At 37.9% G+C, this 20,308-nt stretch overlaps 1 protein-coding gene across 1 annotated transcript in view; it reads right to left on the reverse strand.

Annotated features, from left to right (window-relative positions):
- Positions 1 to 20,308, reverse strand: part of Herc6 (HECT and RLD domain containing E3 ubiquitin protein ligase family member 6) — a 68,965-nt gene that overhangs the window by 42,313 nt on the left and 6,344 nt on the right. The window contains exons 4-10 of the mRNA XM_021164082.2: positions 13,544 to 13,771; positions 12,140 to 12,234; positions 7,946 to 8,073; positions 5,101 to 5,237; positions 4,572 to 4,645; positions 1,343 to 1,461; positions 430 to 489 (exon numbers count right to left, since the gene is read on the reverse strand). Of these exons, the coding sequence (XP_021019741.1) occupies positions 430 to 489; positions 1,343 to 1,461; positions 4,572 to 4,645; positions 5,101 to 5,237; positions 7,946 to 8,073; positions 12,140 to 12,234; positions 13,544 to 13,771 (841 nt within the window). The remainder of the gene's footprint in view (positions 1 to 429; positions 490 to 1,342; positions 1,462 to 4,571; positions 4,646 to 5,100; positions 5,238 to 7,945; positions 8,074 to 12,139; positions 12,235 to 13,543; positions 13,772 to 20,308) is intronic.

Here is a 20,308-nt window from a genome sequence, read left to right on the forward strand (position 1 = left end):
TCCCAAGAGATATAGATGGCCCAAACACTGAACATTAAAAGAATTACTTAAACTATTAGGTAATGTTAGCTGCTAGGAGATGAGGACAGGAGGGTCAGATATGTAGCGTCCTCCTCATCTACACAGCAAGATCAAGGCCAGCTGGCCTACATGAGAGTCCTGGTTTTGAGATAGTAAAGCATGTTTAAGTACAGCTGTTTATCTGTAGATATAAAGAGGCTGACTAAAATGCCATTCCCTCCAATTAAACAACAGAGGGAGGAATATGGAGGAGTTAGTTTATAGCATGAAAGAATCTTTTATCAACCAGAGAATTCTCTATGTTGGAATCCATGTGCTGACAAAATTCACACTCAATTTGGTTCTATAAGTTTCCTTGTAAACGGCCCCCAGTATTTTAGATAAAGGTAAATTCCACTGAAGCTTTACCTTTTCTTCAGAAAGCTCGCTGTCAAACAAGCAGAAGATGAAAATATCAAGCTGATTTCTCTGCAAACATAATAACAAGACAAGGGCAAAGTCACATTTGGACATTGTGAGGTGACATTGCCATATGCCACTGCTTCTCAACCTGTGAACTGCAACCTCTTTTGGGGGGTTAAATGACAATTTCATAATGGTGGACTAAGACCATTGGGAATACCAAATATTTACATTATGATTCATAATAGTAGCAAAATTAATTATGAAGTAGCAAAAATAATAATTTTATGGTTGGAGATCACCACACATGAGGGACTGTATTAAAATATCACAGCATTAGGAAGGTTGAGAACCACTGTCATATGCAAATGTGTTGAGCAGTACTTATAGGTATCCTAGGATTCATGTGACCTGCGGGCTGCAGGATAGAAATACCTACAGCCTCCTTTATCTTATATAAAAATAGAGCTCTAGACTCATTATTAATATCCACATTATGAGCACATAACTTATAGATGTCACTAATGAGTATCACCAAAACTCTTTATAGTTATTTTTCTATGCATTTGCATTTAAATAATGAATACAACCAGTTACACTAAAGGCCTAAATTCTGACCGTGAGTTAATCAACTATGAAGACCCAAAAGCAGTACAACTTGCTGCTAAGACCCATTCATACATCTCCCTTACTTAGAAAGGTACACGCCATGTACATTCTCCCTGTAGCTCTTATATTAAATAAATTATTAATTACCATGCATATCAATGACCAATCCAACCAAAAGGTAATAAAAGAGAATCATTCCCAAAATGTAAATTCTGTTAGGACAAAGCTAAACCTTCTCTCTCACAGCTAGGACAAAGTGATTAGGACTTCAGAATCACAGAAGGGACTCTAAGTCATCAAGCTGAGTCACCTTTTGGCATCTTCCCGATCTTTTCTTTTGTTTGCTGCTCTCCATTTCTTTACCAGAGACTGGTTGATTCGGATTATTTCTGGCAGGATTTTCATGGAAACACCTGTAGACCTAGTACGCTTTAAGGAAGAAAATAAAGACAAAAATGACCAGGGGAATGCACATACACTTTGAGTGACAATCAGTAAAGTGCCAGGCACACGCAGGGCTTGTCCTCTTGCATAGGTGTTTGGTGGGTTGAGCTTTTGCTTCAGGATGAACATTCTGTTTCCTAACTTGTGCCATTTTGCTTGGTCTGGATTTTAAAAAGTGTAATAATGCAATAAAAGATTAAAAATAGAGACTGATAGGTGCTTATAAATCAATATTCATCTTAGCATCATTCAAACGGCCATAATAGCGATCAACATATGAATGCATTTTCGATGTGATGATATAATATGCAGTGAAATATTACTCAGCATTGAAAGTGATACTCTAATATAATGTAGGTGTATTCTAGACCATGCTAAATGGAAATAAATCAATTAAAAAATAGGAGACATTTTATGATTACATTTATATAAAGTATGTCAACCTTATAGAAATAAAGAAGAAATTAGCTAGGACTGAGGAGGCCAGGGAATGAGGAATTATTATTTAATAGATATGAGGTGTCTGCTTGTGATGATTAAAATGTTTGAGAAACAGTGATGATACTTAATGACATTATGAATGCAATTAATGCCACAGAAAATTGTAGGCATTGGGTTTCAAATGCCACATACACAATCTTATATGTAGTTTGAGATAGGGTCTCACTATATAGCCAAGAGTGACACTACAAACATACACACGCACACACACACACACACACACAAACACACATACACTACTTTTCTTCAATCAAATAAAATCCTCTGGGAAAATATGTACAAATAGAATGCTTCAGGTGTGCCTACCCACTGTGCTGGTGATGGGCTCTATGCCAGGATTTTATTCAGACTCAGCCACGTTTCCAGCTCCTATCTGAGCACTTTGATTTAAATCCCAGTGGTTTGGAAATTTACCAATCACAAGGGTTTATTTTCTCTTGTATCTAAGCATCTCAGTACAACCATCTGCCCCCTACTGGCATTTATGTATCATTTATTTTCCTCTTCAAAGTCCCTAGCTTCTCCTTGAAAACTTCACAAGCTCCTTGTCACTTGTGCTGACCACTGCTCCTGTCCTCATGCTCCCTCTTCTCATTCTTGACAACTTCAAAGGTGATGACAGAAGTCTGTCTCTTGCTTCAACATCTCAGCTCCCAATCTCACCTCAACTCCTTTCTCACCTCATTTTAGCTACTCCTGACAGGAGTAGCTAAACTCCAAACTGAAGTGATTGACTCCTGGGGTTAGATAATTCTTTGTTGTGAAGGATACTACACATAGTAAGATATTTAGTACTCACTGTTCCTAGCCCTTACCCACTAGAAGCTAGTAATAGTCACTGTCAGCATACCAATCTAAAATGTCTACAGACAGAACCAAATGATTGTTAGAATGCAAAATGACCCTTACTTAAAAAGCACAAACTTATGTCTAGGGCATAAACTGGACTTTTACACTAACAATTGCTCCATTTTTAAGCACCCATTCAGAACAGTCTCTCTAACCATGGCATCAGATCTCACTCTTCGATCATCTCGTTACTCTGAAACAAGCTTAGTTCCTACTCTTCACTCTTCTAATCACTCCCACAACTCCTTTAGGCTTCCCTTATTGGACTGAAAATTCCTTCTTTCATTATGTTCAAGTCTGGATAACTCCAAAGTCAGTTCCCAATGCCTGACACCACTGAAGACAACTGCCCATCGTGCTGGCCAACCACATTCAATCTGTGATCACAAATACCACATGGGCACTTCCAAAGACAGTTGCTTATCTTACTCTGACACAACCATTGCTCCTCTCCTTGCCTTCCCCCACATTCCTTTGCTTCTCTCACTCTCACATCAGCTTTGGTCATCAAGCAGTATTATGCATCAACTCACCCTCATCTGCAGCCACAACAGCATATTTCTTTCCTTAGACATCTCAATTCTACACTACATTCTCTCAACTTGACATAAAGCTTAGGGAATCTCAATTGAACTGGCTCTATCAGACTGGCCTATGTTTTTTGCTTCTATAGAGCATTTTCTTGATGAATGATTGATGGGTGAGGCCTAGGTGACTGTAGTTGGTTTCATGCCCAAGCAGATGAGCCTGAGCTATATAAGAAAAGTAACAGAACAACCCACAGCAGGACAGTAAGCAGTGTTCCTCCAGGGTCTCTATTTCAGTTCCTGCCTCCAGGTTCCTGCCCTGAGATCCTACCCTGACTTCCCTTCATGATGGACTAGTAAGCTGTAAGCCAGTTCAACCCTTTCATCTCCAGTTTGCTTTTGGTCACAGTGTTTTATTACAGCCACAGTGAGAAGAACTGCTATAGCACTGGACTCTGTTTTCTCTCTCCTGCTTTGGGACATTCTTCTGCCACTCATGAGAAACCATCCCATTATCTTTTAATTTTACTTTCTTGTTAAAATGTCTCTGTTGTCAAAATCCTTGTTTCCACTTCCTCTCCTCTTCTTGCATTGACCCCACACCAGGGTTTATTGCTATCTGTTAAAATTAAACTCTGTGCTTGTCTGTCTTGACTTTCCTGCAGAGATGCTTCTCTGGAAAAAGCTGCCTCCTAGTTCCCAAATAAGAAACCATTCTTTCACATCTTTTTATTTGGTTCCTCCCCTGCTTTCCCAACTGTGCACGGTAGCCTGATTTTGTACCTCTTCTTCCCCTCTGTCTCAGGCATCTCCCCTGCCCCATCTTCCCTCTCTTCTTTTGTCTTAAGCCTGCCCCTCATTGCCCACATCTTTCTCCTGCCATTCCTATTTTGGGATGAAATCAGGGCTCTTGATTTTGCACTCAAGACAAGTAATCTCCCACTGAGCTACATCCCCAGCCCTCTGTTCATTTTTGGAGACAAGGTCTTGTTGACATTTCCACCATTTTAATAGAGGAACACATTAGTAAGAGATCTGAAAATGAATAATATACTGTCTCAAACAATACTCTGAAATTTAGGGAATTGTGGGTACAGCTCAGAAGAAAGCGCTTGCCTAGCATACACAAGGCTCTGGGTTTGAGTCCCCAGCACCAGGAAAGAAAGAATTCCTGAAATCTAGAGGGGAAAAATAAGTCTAAAAAGGAATAACACATACTGATACCCGACGAGTTGTCACAAAGTTGGCGTGTGCTCCAGCAAAAATGTCTTTGACTTCAATATCCACAAGGTCTATAAAATTAAGAGATCCATGTTCAAAGTTTTACTGGGGAAAAATAAACCTATATATAACTAAGTTAAATGTATTCATTTGTTAGAAATGTATACTCTCCTAAATTCTGACTACAAATAGCATAAGAATTAATTTTGACCAGATCAAATATTATTTATTCATTCAATAAACATTTATAGTTGTCTAGGCCCTTGCATAATGAATCAGGGTTAACTTGCTTAACTATTTGCTTGAATGTAGCAAACCATGTTGTTTATATAATTAACTAATTTGATGTCTTTTGAATTACTTAAATCTTTAGAAATGATTACCTATTACTCCAGGAAAAAGATTCAACAGTTTAAGTTAAAAGCACTAAGAACCAAAATCATAGCTCAGTGGGATCCTGTGAAAGAAGACTGAATGCGATGTCTCCTTCAGTCCATCAGTCACGAGCTAGTGGAAATACTCATACCCTCTGCAGCTAGCAGGCAGGTAATGTCAGAGTTCTCCGCGGGGGCCTCCTGATGAGTTGGGTTGCTTGTGTGACTTGGTCCATGGCCTAAAGATACCACCTGACCGGTGGTGTAGACATATGCAATGGTGTGATAACTACAATATAAAATACAATACAGTGACAATATGATAGTCCAAAGAACCAAACACCCATGAGTTTAAAAAGAAATGGAAATGACAGATTTACCTTCACCATACAGCCAGCTGTCTCATTACAGTATTAGTATTGCAGAGTACTAGAACTCCTTCAATCCCTGAAGAGGTGGTATTAACATACTAGTAATAGTAAAGATACTATTTGTGGTGGGGATTTACTATGGTTCCTACTATGTGGCTTTTTTTTTTTTTTTGGTTCTGTGTTGAGACAGAATCTCATATAAAACAGGCTTGCCACCATCTCTTCATGTAGCCAAGGATAATCTTGACTTTTTGACCCTTCTGCCTTGACCTCCTTTGTGCTGGGATTAGAGGCAAAGCTCACCATCACCACCATCACCACCACCACCACCACCACCACCACCATCACCACCATCACTACAGCTGAGACCACTGCCACCATACCCAGTATATGTGGTTCTAGGGATCTATACCAGGACTCACTGAGTGGTAGGCAAGCACTCCACCAGTTGTGCTACATATCATGTATTTTATTTATTTATTCTTAATTTTAAAAACAGCATAGAAAATATCAGGCTTCATCACGATGCTGTGTCAAACACTTGTTTTTATTAGTCCCTTCTGCCATCTCTGCTCATATCTCTCTGTGTCCCTGCTCCTTTATCCTTCCACCTCTTTGGCATCTTCTTTCTGCTTTCTTGTCACATGTGTTCCATTGCCCACCTTCCTTAACACTTCTTTTCTCCTTTTTTGGTCCCCTTTATAGTTTTATGACCTATCACGCTCTCACCCACACATGTACACACAGACAAACAGTAAAAGCTAAGATCTGCATTAGACAGTACATGCACTCATCTTTCTAAGCCTGAGTCATCTCTCTTAAATAGTAATTTCTAGATTTATTCATTTTCCTGGAAACTGTATATCCCATTTTTTTTCTTGATAGCTGAAGAAAATTCCTCTGAATATGTATATCATGTATTCATGACCTATCCATCTATCAAGAGACACCTAAGCTGATTCTATTTTCTGTCTTTTGTGAATAGTTTGCAAGAGCCTCTGTGGTAAGATATCAGAGTCTTTTGAGTGCATGCCAAGGAGTGGTACAGCTGAGACAAATGGTAACTCTACTTTTAACAGCTTGAGGAATCTCTCTCCTGATTTCCATGGTGACTGCACCAGTTTGCACCCCCAGCAGCACTGACTTTTTCTCTCCCTCACCAAGATTCCTTTTGCTTTTTTTTCCTGGTGACAGCTGGTCTGACATGGGTAAGGGTTGCCTGAGTGAGGTAGAATCTCAAATTGGTTTCCATATGCATTTCCCTGAAAGCTAGGGATGGTAAACATGCCTAAAAATGTTCATGGTTATGTGTGTTGCTTATTGTGAGACCTTTCTGCTCAATTAATGGCTTGGTGATTAGCAGCAGTTTGTGTTTTTCACATGGTCTAGGTTTTAGCTTTCTGTTTGAAGTAGCTGGCAAGGATTTTCTCCCATTGAAGGCTGTCTGTTAACTCTGCTGATAGGTTTCCTTGCTTTGTTTAAGCCTTTAAATTCCATTCAGTTCAACTGTTAATTCTTCAAGCTATTCCTATTCCCCTGGAGTCCTTCAGAAAGTTCTACTACTTTCTGCCTGCATCTTGACACGTTTTCCTCCTGTCTCCCTCTAGCATTTTCAGGGCTTTGGCATTCAAATTAAGGTTTTAGTCCACTTGAGTTGTGTATGTATGATGCTCATGTGTGTGTGTGTGGTGTCTGTGCATGTAGGTATGCATACACATGACTGAGGGCAAATGTATTTGTGAGCTTGTTGGGTTCCTGAGCTCATGTCAAGAACCTTCTTCCAATGCTTTTATTCCTTCTTCACTAAGGTAATGTCTATTAATGAACACATCCAAAGACTGTAGACATGACTAGGCTCTTGGGGAAGCCTTCCAAGGCTACAATTACAGGCAGAATGCCACATCCACTGCCACTGACATGGGTCCTGGGGATGTGATCTCTGGTCCTCATACTTGCACTGAGAGCATTTGAACCACAGAGCATCTTTCAGGCTAACTTTGAGCTAACTTTTGCAGAGTAAGAAATATAAATCTAGTTTCACTTTTATACAGGTGGATATCCAGTTTTGCTAGCACCATTTGTTGAATAGGGAGGGACTTATTTTGTTTCAGTTTTTCTCCAATCAAATACTATGTAGCCCTATCTGTGTAAATTTACTTCTGGGTCCCATATTTTATTCTATGTGTTCTAAATGGAAGACTTTCATTTTTTAATGCAATAGGTTAAATACATACATACATACATACATACATACATTCATACATACATACTCAAAATGCCCTATAATTAGGTTATCTATAGTCCTGAATATATGCTAATCATCATCATGTCCTGTATGCATGAGATTAATTAGTCTCATCAACTTAAACAGGCAAACAACCCCACCTTTGCCGTTTAATTCTCTCCTACCTTCTAATCAGAGTAAGGCAGTCTATATGTAGTAAACTTCTAATAATTATTTCTTATATAATTATTAATAGAAATGAAAATTTTAAATTAAAATGTATCTTAAAGAAATAAATTTTCAAAGAAAAAAATCATTATTAAAAGCAGAGCCATGTGTTTTGGAGTTTCTATGTAATAAGCACAAAACTGTCTATTCAAACTTTTTAAAAAGGTCCGTTACCTTGCGCACTCTATCTGTGAAACACAGCCACCAATTCCTTCTATGAGTTGTGGGCCTCTTCTCCCACTCCTGGGGCTGGGCTGTAGCTGTCCAGAGCTATTGCCTCCAAATGTAAACACTTGTCCCTCCTGTTTAAGAAATAGGGAACCAGATTTATTTCATGTTTTTAAAGGTAAACTATCACAAGATATTAGTATGAAAGTGATATGTGAAATTTTGTGTCATTTATTATTTGATTTATGGGATAAATTTCTATAAATTTATTTCAAAATCATTTATTTATGTATATATTATTTATATTTTTTTAAAATATAAGTTGATGAGACTAATCAACCTCATGCATGTAGAACATGATGACTATTAGCATATATTGGGGGTTTTAGATAACCTAATTATGAGGGCATTTTGAATATTTATGTATCTAACCATTTACATTAAAATTATATTTATTATATATTTATAAAATTTCATGACTTATTCAAAAATATTTATATTATTATTCCAAATATTATTTACAAATTTATTTATGGAATTTCCTTTAAAATTATGCACTTTGAATATGTTAAGAGTGTATTACATACTCAGATTTGCTAAGGGAGGGGCTGTAAAGATGGCTCAGCATTATGAGCATGTACTGCTTGGCAGAGAACCAGAGTTTGATTCCATCATCCATATCAGGCCATTTACTACCACCTGTAACTCCAGCTCCAAGGAAACTGATTCCTTTTGCACTCATGTACACATACACACACACACACACACACACACACACACACACACACACAGAGAGAGAGAGAGAGAGAGAGAGAGAGAGAGAGAAACACACAGAGAGAAACACAGAAAGAGAGAGGAGGAGGAGGAGGATAGAGATAGAGTTAAAAATAATAAAATAAATGTTGAGTATATCTTAAATATTTTCATAATTCTTTTCTTTTCTTCATCTTCTTCCCCTTCTCCCTCTCCCTCTCCCTCTCTATCATTTAAGGAAGAGAAAGATATCTTTTCGACACATATACTATATATACACCAGGCATATCTATAACTTTGTGAACTGTATTCCAATAAGGCTAAGAAAAGAAGAACTAGCTACTTTTTATTAATTAATTAATTAATTAATTTCATCCCTCATTTATTTACATGTTGCCTTCCCTCCCAGTCCCCCCACCTCATGGGGTTCTTCCTTATATTCCCCTTCCCATTTACCTCTAAGCAGGTACCCACTCCCAGGCATGAAAACTAGATACTTAATGGGTATTTGCTAACGGAATCAATGACAATTTAACTGCTTAAACTCTAACACCAACATTTAAGTATTGGGTTGGCTGCTTTACTTATTTGGGCATTTCCTGAAAACACTCTCTCCTCCAAAGATGATTCTTATGGGCTGGAGAGATGGCTCAAAAGCTAAGAGCACTGGCTGCTCTCCCAGAGTTCTGGGGTTCCATTCCCAGCACCCGCATGACGGCTCATAACTGTCTGTAACTTCAGTTTCAGAGGATCTGACACCCTCACACAGACATACACGCAGGTAAAACACCAATGCATATAAAATAAAAATAAATAAATCTTTTAAAAAATGATTTTAAAAAATATAATTTTTTAAAATGTGATTCTTTAAAACAAATCTAGGAGTTTGTGGGGAATCACTTAGTTGGTAAAATGTTGGTCATGTAAGCATGGGGAGTTGAATTCAATGCTCTGAGTTCATATCACAAGCAAAGCATTCACATAAAAAGCAAGGCATTGCAATGTGCAGTTGTAATACCAGTGCTAGCAATATGGAAATAAAGGATCCCTTGGGCTCCCTGGTCTGTTGGGTTAACAATGATCCCCAGGCAAATGAAAGAGACCCTGCCTCACAAAACAAAGTGGATAGCTCCTGAGGTCCAATACCAAAATACCAAAATGTTATCCTCTGGTCTCCACAAGCACATGCATACACGCACAGACACAGAAACAGACACAGACACACACACACAGGTCTACCTTTCTCTTGACAACTAAGATTAATGTAATTTGAACAATTGATTAATATAGTTCAGACAATTGAGGTTTCCTAATTTAAGTCGTGGCTTTAGAACAACTAATAAAAATAATGAAATTGAAAATTAAAATAATTTGGTGGACATGAAAATAATGTAGGTCAGTGGTGGATCACTTATCTAGCATGCCTAAGGTATTGCATTTTATTTATTGAAAATAATTATAGTTAATAATAATAAATTTTAAAAATTATTTGATGTACCATTTTTTTCTAGTGCTGAGAATCAACTCTAACACCCAAGCAAACATTCTACCCTTGATACACCACTTGGTCCTGCAGATTTCAGTTTTTATACAAGCATATGAATTATAAAAAAACTGTTCCAAATCTGTATCTTTTGATGATGGGAAATATCCATCCCATTCAAATACATTGGACAGCCAGGATAAGTGGCAGAAGAAAAAAACTAACAAAACTGGCTGTTATTATAGCAATCACAGAATGGAACAAAGTGTGTTCTGGTCTGTGCGGTGGGTTACTGAAAATGATAAAAAATTTTTCTGTCGATCTACATTGCCAATGAATAACTGCATGAAAGATTGGCTCCTACATTAGCTTCTAGTACAGTATCTTGAAACATCTGCTGGGTTATATTTAGTTCAGTTTTCTACTTTAGATATAGGTAGGTTTAGATATTGAAATTCACTTTGTGTCATATCTGAGCATTTATGTTCTTTTAAAATTTGTTTATGAAAATCCTAACTTCTGGGGTCTGGAGAGATGGCTCAGCAGTTACGAACACTTGCTCCTATAGATGGTCTAAGGTCTGTTCCTAACACCCAGAAGGAGCCTAACAGCTCTGTAAAGCAGTTCCAGAGGATCGGGCCCCTCTTCTGGCCTCAATGATGCTTAGATACACATGCGTACAACACACTTCTCTCTGTGTGTGTATATATATATATGACTTATTTATTTAATGTATATGAGTATACTGTAGCTCTCTTCAGACACACCAGAAGAAGGCATCAGATCCCATTAGAGATAGCTGTGAGCTGATCATGTGGTTTCTGGGAATTGAGCTCGGGACTTCTGGAAGAGCAGCAGTCAGTGCTCTTAACCACTAAGCAATCTCTCCAGCCCTACAATTATTTTTTTAAGGAGAAAAAGTTAAAACTGGTTATACTTTTTTTTATTTCTTTTGGCTTGTGTACTCCTTCTAGAATGCCCCACCTGGGGATCCATCCCATAAACAACCCACCAAACCCACACACTATTGTGGATGCCAACAAGTGCTTGCTAACAGGAGCTTGATATAGCTGTCTCCTGAGAGGCTCTGCCAGTGCTTGACAAAATACAGAGATGGATGCTCACAGCCATCCATTGGACAACGCCCACAGTCCCCAATGAAGGAGCTAGGGAAAGGACCCAGGTTGCTGAAGGGGTTTGCAACCCCGTAGGAGAAAGAACAATATGAACTAACCAGTAACCCCAGTGCACCCTCGGACTAAACCACCAACCAAAGAGTACACATGGTAGGACTCATGAGGATGGACTAGTTGGTCATCATGGGAGGAGAAGCCCTTGGTCCTGTGAAGGCTCTATGCCCCAGTATAGGGGAATGCCAGGGACAGTAGTGGGAGTGAGTGGGTTGGGGAGCAGGAGTGGGGGTAGGGGATTTTTGGAGGAGAAACCAGGAAAGGGGATACCATTTGAAATGTAAATAAAGAAAATATCTAATAAAAGAATGAAAGATAGAAAGAAAACATACAACACACTTCTATCCACAAAATAAATCTTTAAAACAAAACCCAATTTCTAATAAAGCATTATTGGGAAATGGAATCAGGCCTTTGTTAGATGATCAAGTCACAGGACAAAGTTTTCATAAATGGAGTTGTTTTCTTTATAAAAGAAACCTCAACCAGAATACCTTGACCCCTTCTACTGCGGGAGAACAGAGCAAAATGCCATCTGGGAATCAGAAAGTTACCTATCATTACTTGTAAACCTGCTGGCACCTCTCGGATGACCCAGCCTCTAGAGTTATGAGAAGCCATACCTCTGGTGTCTCTTAGCTGCACAGTTGGTGGGGTTTTGTTACAGTAACCTGGACAGAATAAGATCACTTGCTTGCTTTCAATAATAAATAGCACATCTATGTTTTTAATAAAGTTCTGATATCTGAAAAGGAGATGCACATGTGGAATTACCTCAGTAAGCACGGCAGTGTGCTCATAACCACAGCTAATATAAACCACACTCAGATTCTTCAGGGCACCAATTGAATGTGGCTTGTAGATTTGTTCTGTTGAAAGAAAGAAGACTTTCTAGAATATAGGAAAATGATTGAGAGACACATTTGTATGTTTGAGAGCAGCTTAGGCTACAAAGTGAGGTTCTAGAGTGTGTGGGGGAGACAGCCTCAGAATTTCATATCTTCATATTTTTATAACTTTTATAATCTCTACATTTCTGTCTTATGACTCAACATAATTTTAAAAGTGAATATGCAGTAGAATTAAAAAGAAAAAGTATGCTTTGATGGGAAAATATGCACTCTAATATTTATTTCTGGAAATCTTTAACCTTCTAGAACAGCTTTGGTTCCAATCTTCAGTACCAATTATGTTTTCATAGTTTGTATTCATTTCCGATGCATAGTATGTGCCGAATGTATGTATTAGTGACGCTGAGAACTAGAGAACCTACCATAAAAAGATTAAATGGGATGTAAGTGCTCTTTCATATAGTAGGTGCTGATATACATCAGCTGAAATGCAAAGAATGAACAGAAGAGAATGAAGTTCTTGGAGAAGACTTCTTAATGAATTATATTTTAGAGGTACAGTTACCCAGACTTTTTCTTAAACATACAACCTAGTCATTTTCTCTAACAGACTCAGTCTAATCATTGATTTCCAAAGCTTACATATTAGAACACCATGGGAATTCATAACAATGGCCTGACTGTCACTCACAGGCATCCTGATCTAATTTTCAGCTTAACCTGAGCATCAAGAACTTTAAAGGCATCCTATGGTAGACAGATGGTTTACATCCCAAGGCCAGAGCCTGTAAATATGATAGGTTACCTAGCAAACAGCAAATAAGGAAGCCAGTCGAATTTTAAAATGCTGACCAGTTGACATTCAAATAGACAAGTTAATATAATTGATCCAGGTGGGCCCAATGTTATTACTTTAGCTAAGGGAGCTAGAGGCAAAAGAGCCAGTGTGATCAAAGCATGATTTTTAGAAGACTTAATCTGACACCACAGGCTTTGGAGAAACAGGAAATAGCCTATTAATGCCAACGTCCTATATAGAAGCTAGACAAGACAAGAAAATGGGGATTCTCGTTCAGAACCTTCAGGAAACAAGGCAACCCTGCTGACTGAGACCAAGGAGCAGACTCCTCTGAGTCTACATTTTAAAAAAAACATTGTTTTAAGTTGTTAATTTGTGATGTTATTCCAGAAGCAAGAGGAAGCTGATACAGCTTTCCAGGTCATGCCAGAGTGAATTTGGGAACCACTGTGATGTACACTGTGGCAGGCCGCTTTTCCAGCTACAAAGGAATAACAACTTGTTAGAAGGACAAAACTATTTACTTACCTTTAACTTTGTTCCCGCTGAGAGCCAGCTGCCCAGATCTGTTGCTCCCCCAGCCAAATGATGTCCCCGTGAGAGACAGAGCAAAACTGTGTGTGCCACCTGCAGCAACCTGAGCCAGTGGGATCCCCTCCAGAGACTTCACCTTCTGTGGGATAGCTTGGGAACGGGAATTCTTCCCCAGGCCCAGTTGTCCTTCACTGTTCCTTCCCCATGAAAACACATGGCCATCTACATATATGAAGAACACTTAAGAACTGTACACCTACTGGATTCCAAACACAGTAAAATCTATCACCTCAGTTACACACACACACACACACACACACACACACACACACACACACACACATACACACTGGTTTTACAGACGTATCATTGACAAAGGAAGCATACATATTTGAAATATTGAAGTAGTATTCTAGTATACATATACACTGTAAAATAAATGCCAAAATTAGCTAAATAAATTGCCTCACACAGGTAGTTTTGTTTTATTTTGCCAAATTCTGCTTGTAGGGCTGGGGCTTTAGCTCTAGAGTGTGCTGAGACCAACTAAGGTCTTGGGCTCAATGGCCAAGTCCAAGAAAATAAGCAAACAAGAGAGTGAAACAAAGCAAAACCCTTCTCTCTTAGTAAATATTAAGTATACAATCTATTATTACTACGAATAGTCACATCATGGGACAATGATTTCCCGACCCCATTCATCCTAAACTCCAGTTTGTAGCCTTTGAACACTTCTTCCTTCTGGCTACCTGCATGTTCCTGGCAACAGCCACTCTATTCTGTTTCTGTGAGTACAATGTTATTTGATTTTATGTGTAGGTAAATTAGGTAGTATTTGTCTTTTTATGTTTACCTTAAGTTTCTATTATAATATCCTAAAGTTGCAAATGCATGATTCGCCTATTTTTTGTACTAGACTTGATTCTATAAGTCTTCAAAAAAAAAATAAAACCAAAATAAAAGAGATAATACAACTACATTTTTGGACAAAAGGCAAGGCATATTCAAGATCCCCTTTAAAACAATGTCCCTTCTTCTCCCTTGCAAAGACAACTGTGTTCTTACAGCTTTTCTGCCACCAGATACTTGGAGTTGTCCTTGATTTGTGTTTTCTATATGCTTCAAGCTAGAAAATCCTAAATCCCCGTTTCCTCCCACTGCCAAAACTATGTAGAGTTCAACTTTTTCTCATTTCTTAATTGTTACCACTTTATAGTAGTCCCAAACTGGTGTTCCACCATGCCTCCTTTGCTTTCAACAGTCTTTTCTGTCAAGGGTAGCCAAATTAATCTTTAAAAAAAAAATTGGGCTGGTGAGATGGCTCAGTGGGTAAGAGCACCCGACTGCTCTTCCAAAGGTCCGAGGTTCAAATCCCAGCAACCACATGGTGGCTCACAACCATCCGTAACGAGATCTGGCGCCCTTTTCTGGAGTGTCTGCAGTGTGCTTACATATAATAAAAATAAATAAATCTAAAAAAAATAAAAAAAAAATAAAAAAAAAAATAAAAAAAAAATTATGTCCAGTCCCCAACTCAGGTCACCCTGCAGCTACATCCCTCAGTCCCTCTTCTTCTCTTTGGGACTTACCATATAAGAGGCTCCTTTCTAACAAGGACCTTCTAGCTGGACTATGCAATGGGAAGACACAGGTAACCCACCTGCAGGACCCATCCTGACTCTGATCACCACATGAAGATTGGGATAGATCCATTCTCCAGGCCAAGGCCAGCACACACATCCTGCACTAGGGCCCAGCCTCACATTCTGCCGCATCCACATTAGAAACAGCCAACAGAAAAGTCCAAATTCCTTATCATCTTGCAAAAACAATATGGAAGATCAAGACAGTATGTACACCCCCAAATCAACTAGTGCTATAGAAACATTCTTCAGTGAGAATTACCTAGATGGACACTGAGGCACAGACCTCAAAATGAACAACCATAAATGTCACCAAAAAATGCAAGAATTTTTTTTTAAAAAAAGGACACTATTTAGTGAACTTGGAGAATAAATGTCTTATTGATGATCAATAAAAACCAAATATGAGTGAAATGACAAAGAAAATACAAAATTTGAAATCCAAGTATAATGAAAAGATAAAAATGTTTAAGAGAACCCAAGATGAAATGAAAATGGAATTTTAAAAAATATATTAATATCCCATTTGGAATCCTCAAAAGGAGGCTTCCAAATAAATAAAGTAAATGATGGAATATCAAGGATAAAAAATAGAATTAGACAATGCAAGCAAAAAATATAAAATATATTTTTAAAAGCAGGAAAAGAATGGGCATGTCTAGTGCAGGACATGTACGAATTGTGAAAAAGCATAAAAGATCAATCTTAGAACTAAGGCATAGATAAAGGGAACAAGTCCCAGATGAGTGACATGGGCCAGAAGTTCAGTATGATCAACCTCAAGCTGAGGAAGGATATAAACAGAAAGATAGAAGAAACACACAGAAAGATCAGAAAAAAAATTAGTCATGGCATGCAATAGTTAAAGCATGTAAAGAAGGAAAAATGTAAAGAAGGACTTTTGGGATAGCATTGGAAACGTAATTGAGGAAAATATGTAATAAAAATATTAAAAAAAAAAAAAAAAAAAAACATCTCCAGGAGTAAAGATTGCCTACTGTGACTGCATTTACCTAACTATGATGTTGCCTATACCAGGGCCAATCTCAAGCATTTTTACAGAAATTATTTCTGGTCTTTTGTACTCCCCCATCTTGTCTTTAAATCTCTGGACATCTTTTAAATTGCTAGACCAAAAGCCAACTTGTTTGTTATTTAGTAAATTATTGAGCCTCTAATATATGCTGACACCAGGCTAGTGGAAAATTTCATGAATGATCTCCAGAAATCTACACATGTCTTTAGGCTCTTTGCACAGCTCTGTTAGTAAATGGAATTGTCAAGATTTGCATATTTACTGCTTCTTTAACTAAAGCATGTGCTTCCAGAAGAAAAAAAAAAAAAGAAGGAAGTTGTGTTGCAAACTTCTTGAAGAAAAAGAAAAACAGACATACAGGACAACCCATCATCATAACAACTGGTTTTTCAATAGAAACTTTGAAGGCCAAAAGCAACGCATGCTTGTTCTGGAGCAACGCATCGAACTCCTAAAACACCATAAGTGCAAAGCTATATGTCTGTACCCAGTGAAAATATCAGCCATATATGAGGTAGAAAGAAAACCTTTCATGATACAGACATGTTAAAAGAGTTTGTGTCTACAAAATCAGACCTGCAAAGAATACAGAAAGCAATACCTCAGACTAAAGATAGGAAAGTGACTATAGAAGGGACAAAAGAGGATTTTAAACTAAACTCTAGTGTCCACAACTTCATAGCAACCATAGAGTTGGAAGTAAAGACAGATTAATGCCAACTTAATAATATCATATGATGTTGATACCTTACTTTCTCCAGTAGATTGGCCATCTGGAGAACCTAACAGATATCTTCAGAACTTTCACTGAAATGCCAAAGAATATACATTCCACTGAGCAGTCCATGGAAGTTCCTCTAAAATACACCACACTCTGGGACACAAAGAAATTCTGAACAAATTCAGAAAAATCCAAATAACTCAGAATCCTACCTGATCATAATGGAATAAAGCAAAATTGTCAGCAAACAAATCTTTATCAATATACAAGCTCATTGAGATTAAACAACTCATTAGTTGGTGATGAATAGTCAAAGAATAAGTCAAGAAAATAATTTTAAAATTTATGGAAATAAATTAAAATTAAAGCACAATACACACAACCTCTGGTACACATTAAAATGTGAGGCTTAGGGGGTTGGAGAGATGGCTTGGTGGTTAAGAATGCCGACTGCTCTTCTGAAGATCGTGAGTTCAAATCCTAGGAACCACATGATGGCTCACAACCATCCATAATGAGATCTGATGCCCTCTTGTGGAATGTCAGCTGTAGTGTACTTACATATAATAAATAAATAAATAAATAAATAAATAAATAAATAAATAAATAAATAAAACTTTTTTTTAAAAAATGTGAGGCTTAGAGGAAAATGTACAGCTCTAAGCTCCTACATTAAAAACTAGAAAGATTACAAATAAATGACTTCATGATGCAACTGAAGGATTTGGAAAAACAAGAATAAACCAATCCCAAATCTAGTAGATGGCAATATATATATATATATATATATATATATATATATATATATATATATATATATATCAGTACAGAAATTGACAAACAGACACAAACAAAAACAATACTGAGTTCTTAAAGCTGGTTCTTTAAGAAGATAAATAAGATAGACACAGCATTGACCCAACAAATCAAAACAAAACAAAACAAAAAAAAAAAAGGAAAGACATATTCCAAATGAACAGAATCAAAAACGAACATAGAAGCATTACAACATGTACCAAAGAAATTCAGAATATTATAAGGGAATACTTGAAAAACTTGTACTCTACTAAGTTAGAAAACCTAAAAGAATTTTAAAATGGGTACAGAGTTAAACAGAATTTTCAACTGAGGAATATTGGATGGCTACGAAGTACCTTAAGAAATGTTCAACATCCTTAGTCATTAGGGAAATGCAAATCCAAACAACCCTGAGATTCCACCTCACACCAGTCAGAATGGCTAAGATCAAAAATTCAGGTGACAGTAGATGCTGGCAAGGATGTGGAGAAAAAGGAACACTCCTCCATTGTTGGTGGAATTGCAAGCTTGTACAACCACTCTGGAAATCAGTCTGGTGGCTCCTCAGAAAAGTGGACATAGTATTACCTGAGGATGGAGCTATACTACTCCTGGGCACATACCCAAATGATTCTCCAGCAAATAACAAGGGCACGTGGTCCACTATGTTCATAGCAGCTGTATTTATAATAGTCAGAAGCTGGAAAGAACCCAGATTTTCCTTCACCAGAGAAATGGATATAGAAAATGTGGTACATTTACACAACGGAGTACTATTCAGCTATTAAAAACAATGAATTCATGAAATTCTTAGGCAAGTGGATGGAACTTGAAAATATCATCCTGAGTGAGGCAACTCAGTCACAAAAGAACACACACAGTATGCACTCACTGATAAGTGGATGCCCAAGATACAATTCACAGACCACACAAAGCTCAAGAAGGATGACCAAAGTGTGGTGCTTTCATCCTTCTTACAAAGGGGAACAAAGTACTCATGGGAGCAAATAGGGAGGCAATGTGTAGAGCAGAGACTAAAGGAAAGGCCACCCAGAGAATGCTCCACCTGGGCATCCATCCTACATTCAGTCACCAAACCCAGACACTATTGTGGATGCCAACAAGTTCTTGCTGAAAAAAGCCTGACATAGTTGTCTCCTGAGAGGCTCTGCCAGAGCCTGACAAATACAGAGGCAGATGCTCAAAGCCAACCATTGAACTGATCATGGGGCTGCCAATAGGCGAGATTGAGAAAGGACTCAAGGAGCTGAAGGGGTTTGCAAACCCATAGGAAAAACAACAATATCAACAAACCAGACCCTCCAGAGCTCTCAGGGACTAAGCCACCAACCAAGGAGTACACGTGGAGGGACCCATGGCTCCTGCTGCATATGTACCAGAGGATCAATATCAGGCATCAATGGGGGGGAGAAAGGCCCTTGGTCCTGTGAAGGCTTGATGGATGCCCCAGTGTAGGGGAATTTGAGGGTGGGGAGGTGGGAGTGGCTGGGTGGCTGAAAGAACACCCTCATAGAAGCAGGGAAAGGGGGAATGGGATAGGGACTTGGGGGGGGGGACCGGGAAAAGGGGATAGCATTTGAAATGTAAATAGAGAAAATATCCAATAAAAAAAACAATAGAAAAGAAAGAAAGAAGCTATGCTCAGGAAAACGAGAACATGCCACTGACATATTTTTCCTTATCCTAACTCCTATGCATTGTGCAACCCTGAGCTATAATTTAGAGATCAAGTTATTGTCATTAAATATTATATATATACACATATACATATATGAAATATACAAATATATACATATACATACATACATATATGTGTGTGTGTGTGTATATATATATATATGAAAACCTAAAAGAAGTTGATAATTTTCATGATTCATCCAAACCACCAAAGTTAATTCAAGAAATGACTAACAAACTAAAGAAACCCGTAAGAGATAAGGAAATGAAATCATAATAAAAACCTTACCTACAAAAACAATACCAGGCCCAGACAAATTCACAGCAAATTCTACCAGATTTTCAGAGAAGATATTCAACCAATGCTTCTTAAATCTTTCAAAAAGAAAGAAATAGAACAGCTCCAAACTCCTTTATGAAGCTAATGCCAGTCAATACCAATGAAAGGAACACAGCAAATAAGCCTAAACTACAGGCCAATATCCCTTATGAACATAAATACAAAAATGCTCAATAAAATGCTTTCAAACTATGCACTCAAAAGATCATCAAAGCAGGCTCTATTCTAAAGATACAAGAAAGGATCAAAATATGTGGCTTGTACAAGTTTGCAATCCCACCAACAATGGAGGAGCGTTCCTCTTTCTCCACATCCTCATCAGCATCTGCTGTCACCTGAATTTTTGATCTTAACCATTCTGACTGGTGTGAGGTGGAATCTCAGGGTTGTTTTGATTTGCATTTCTCTGATGATTAAGGATGTTGAACATTTTTTCAGGTGCTTCTCAGTCATTCGTTATTCCTCAGGTGAGAATTCTTTGTTTAGCTCTGAGCCCCATTTTTAATGGGGTTATTTGATTTTC

The sequence above is a fragment of the Mus caroli genome, chromosome 6, assembly GCF_900094665.2.
Source record: "Mus caroli chromosome 6, CAROLI_EIJ_v1.1, whole genome shotgun sequence".
Classification (NCBI taxonomy): Eukaryota; Metazoa; Chordata; class Mammalia; order Rodentia; family Muridae; genus Mus; species Mus caroli.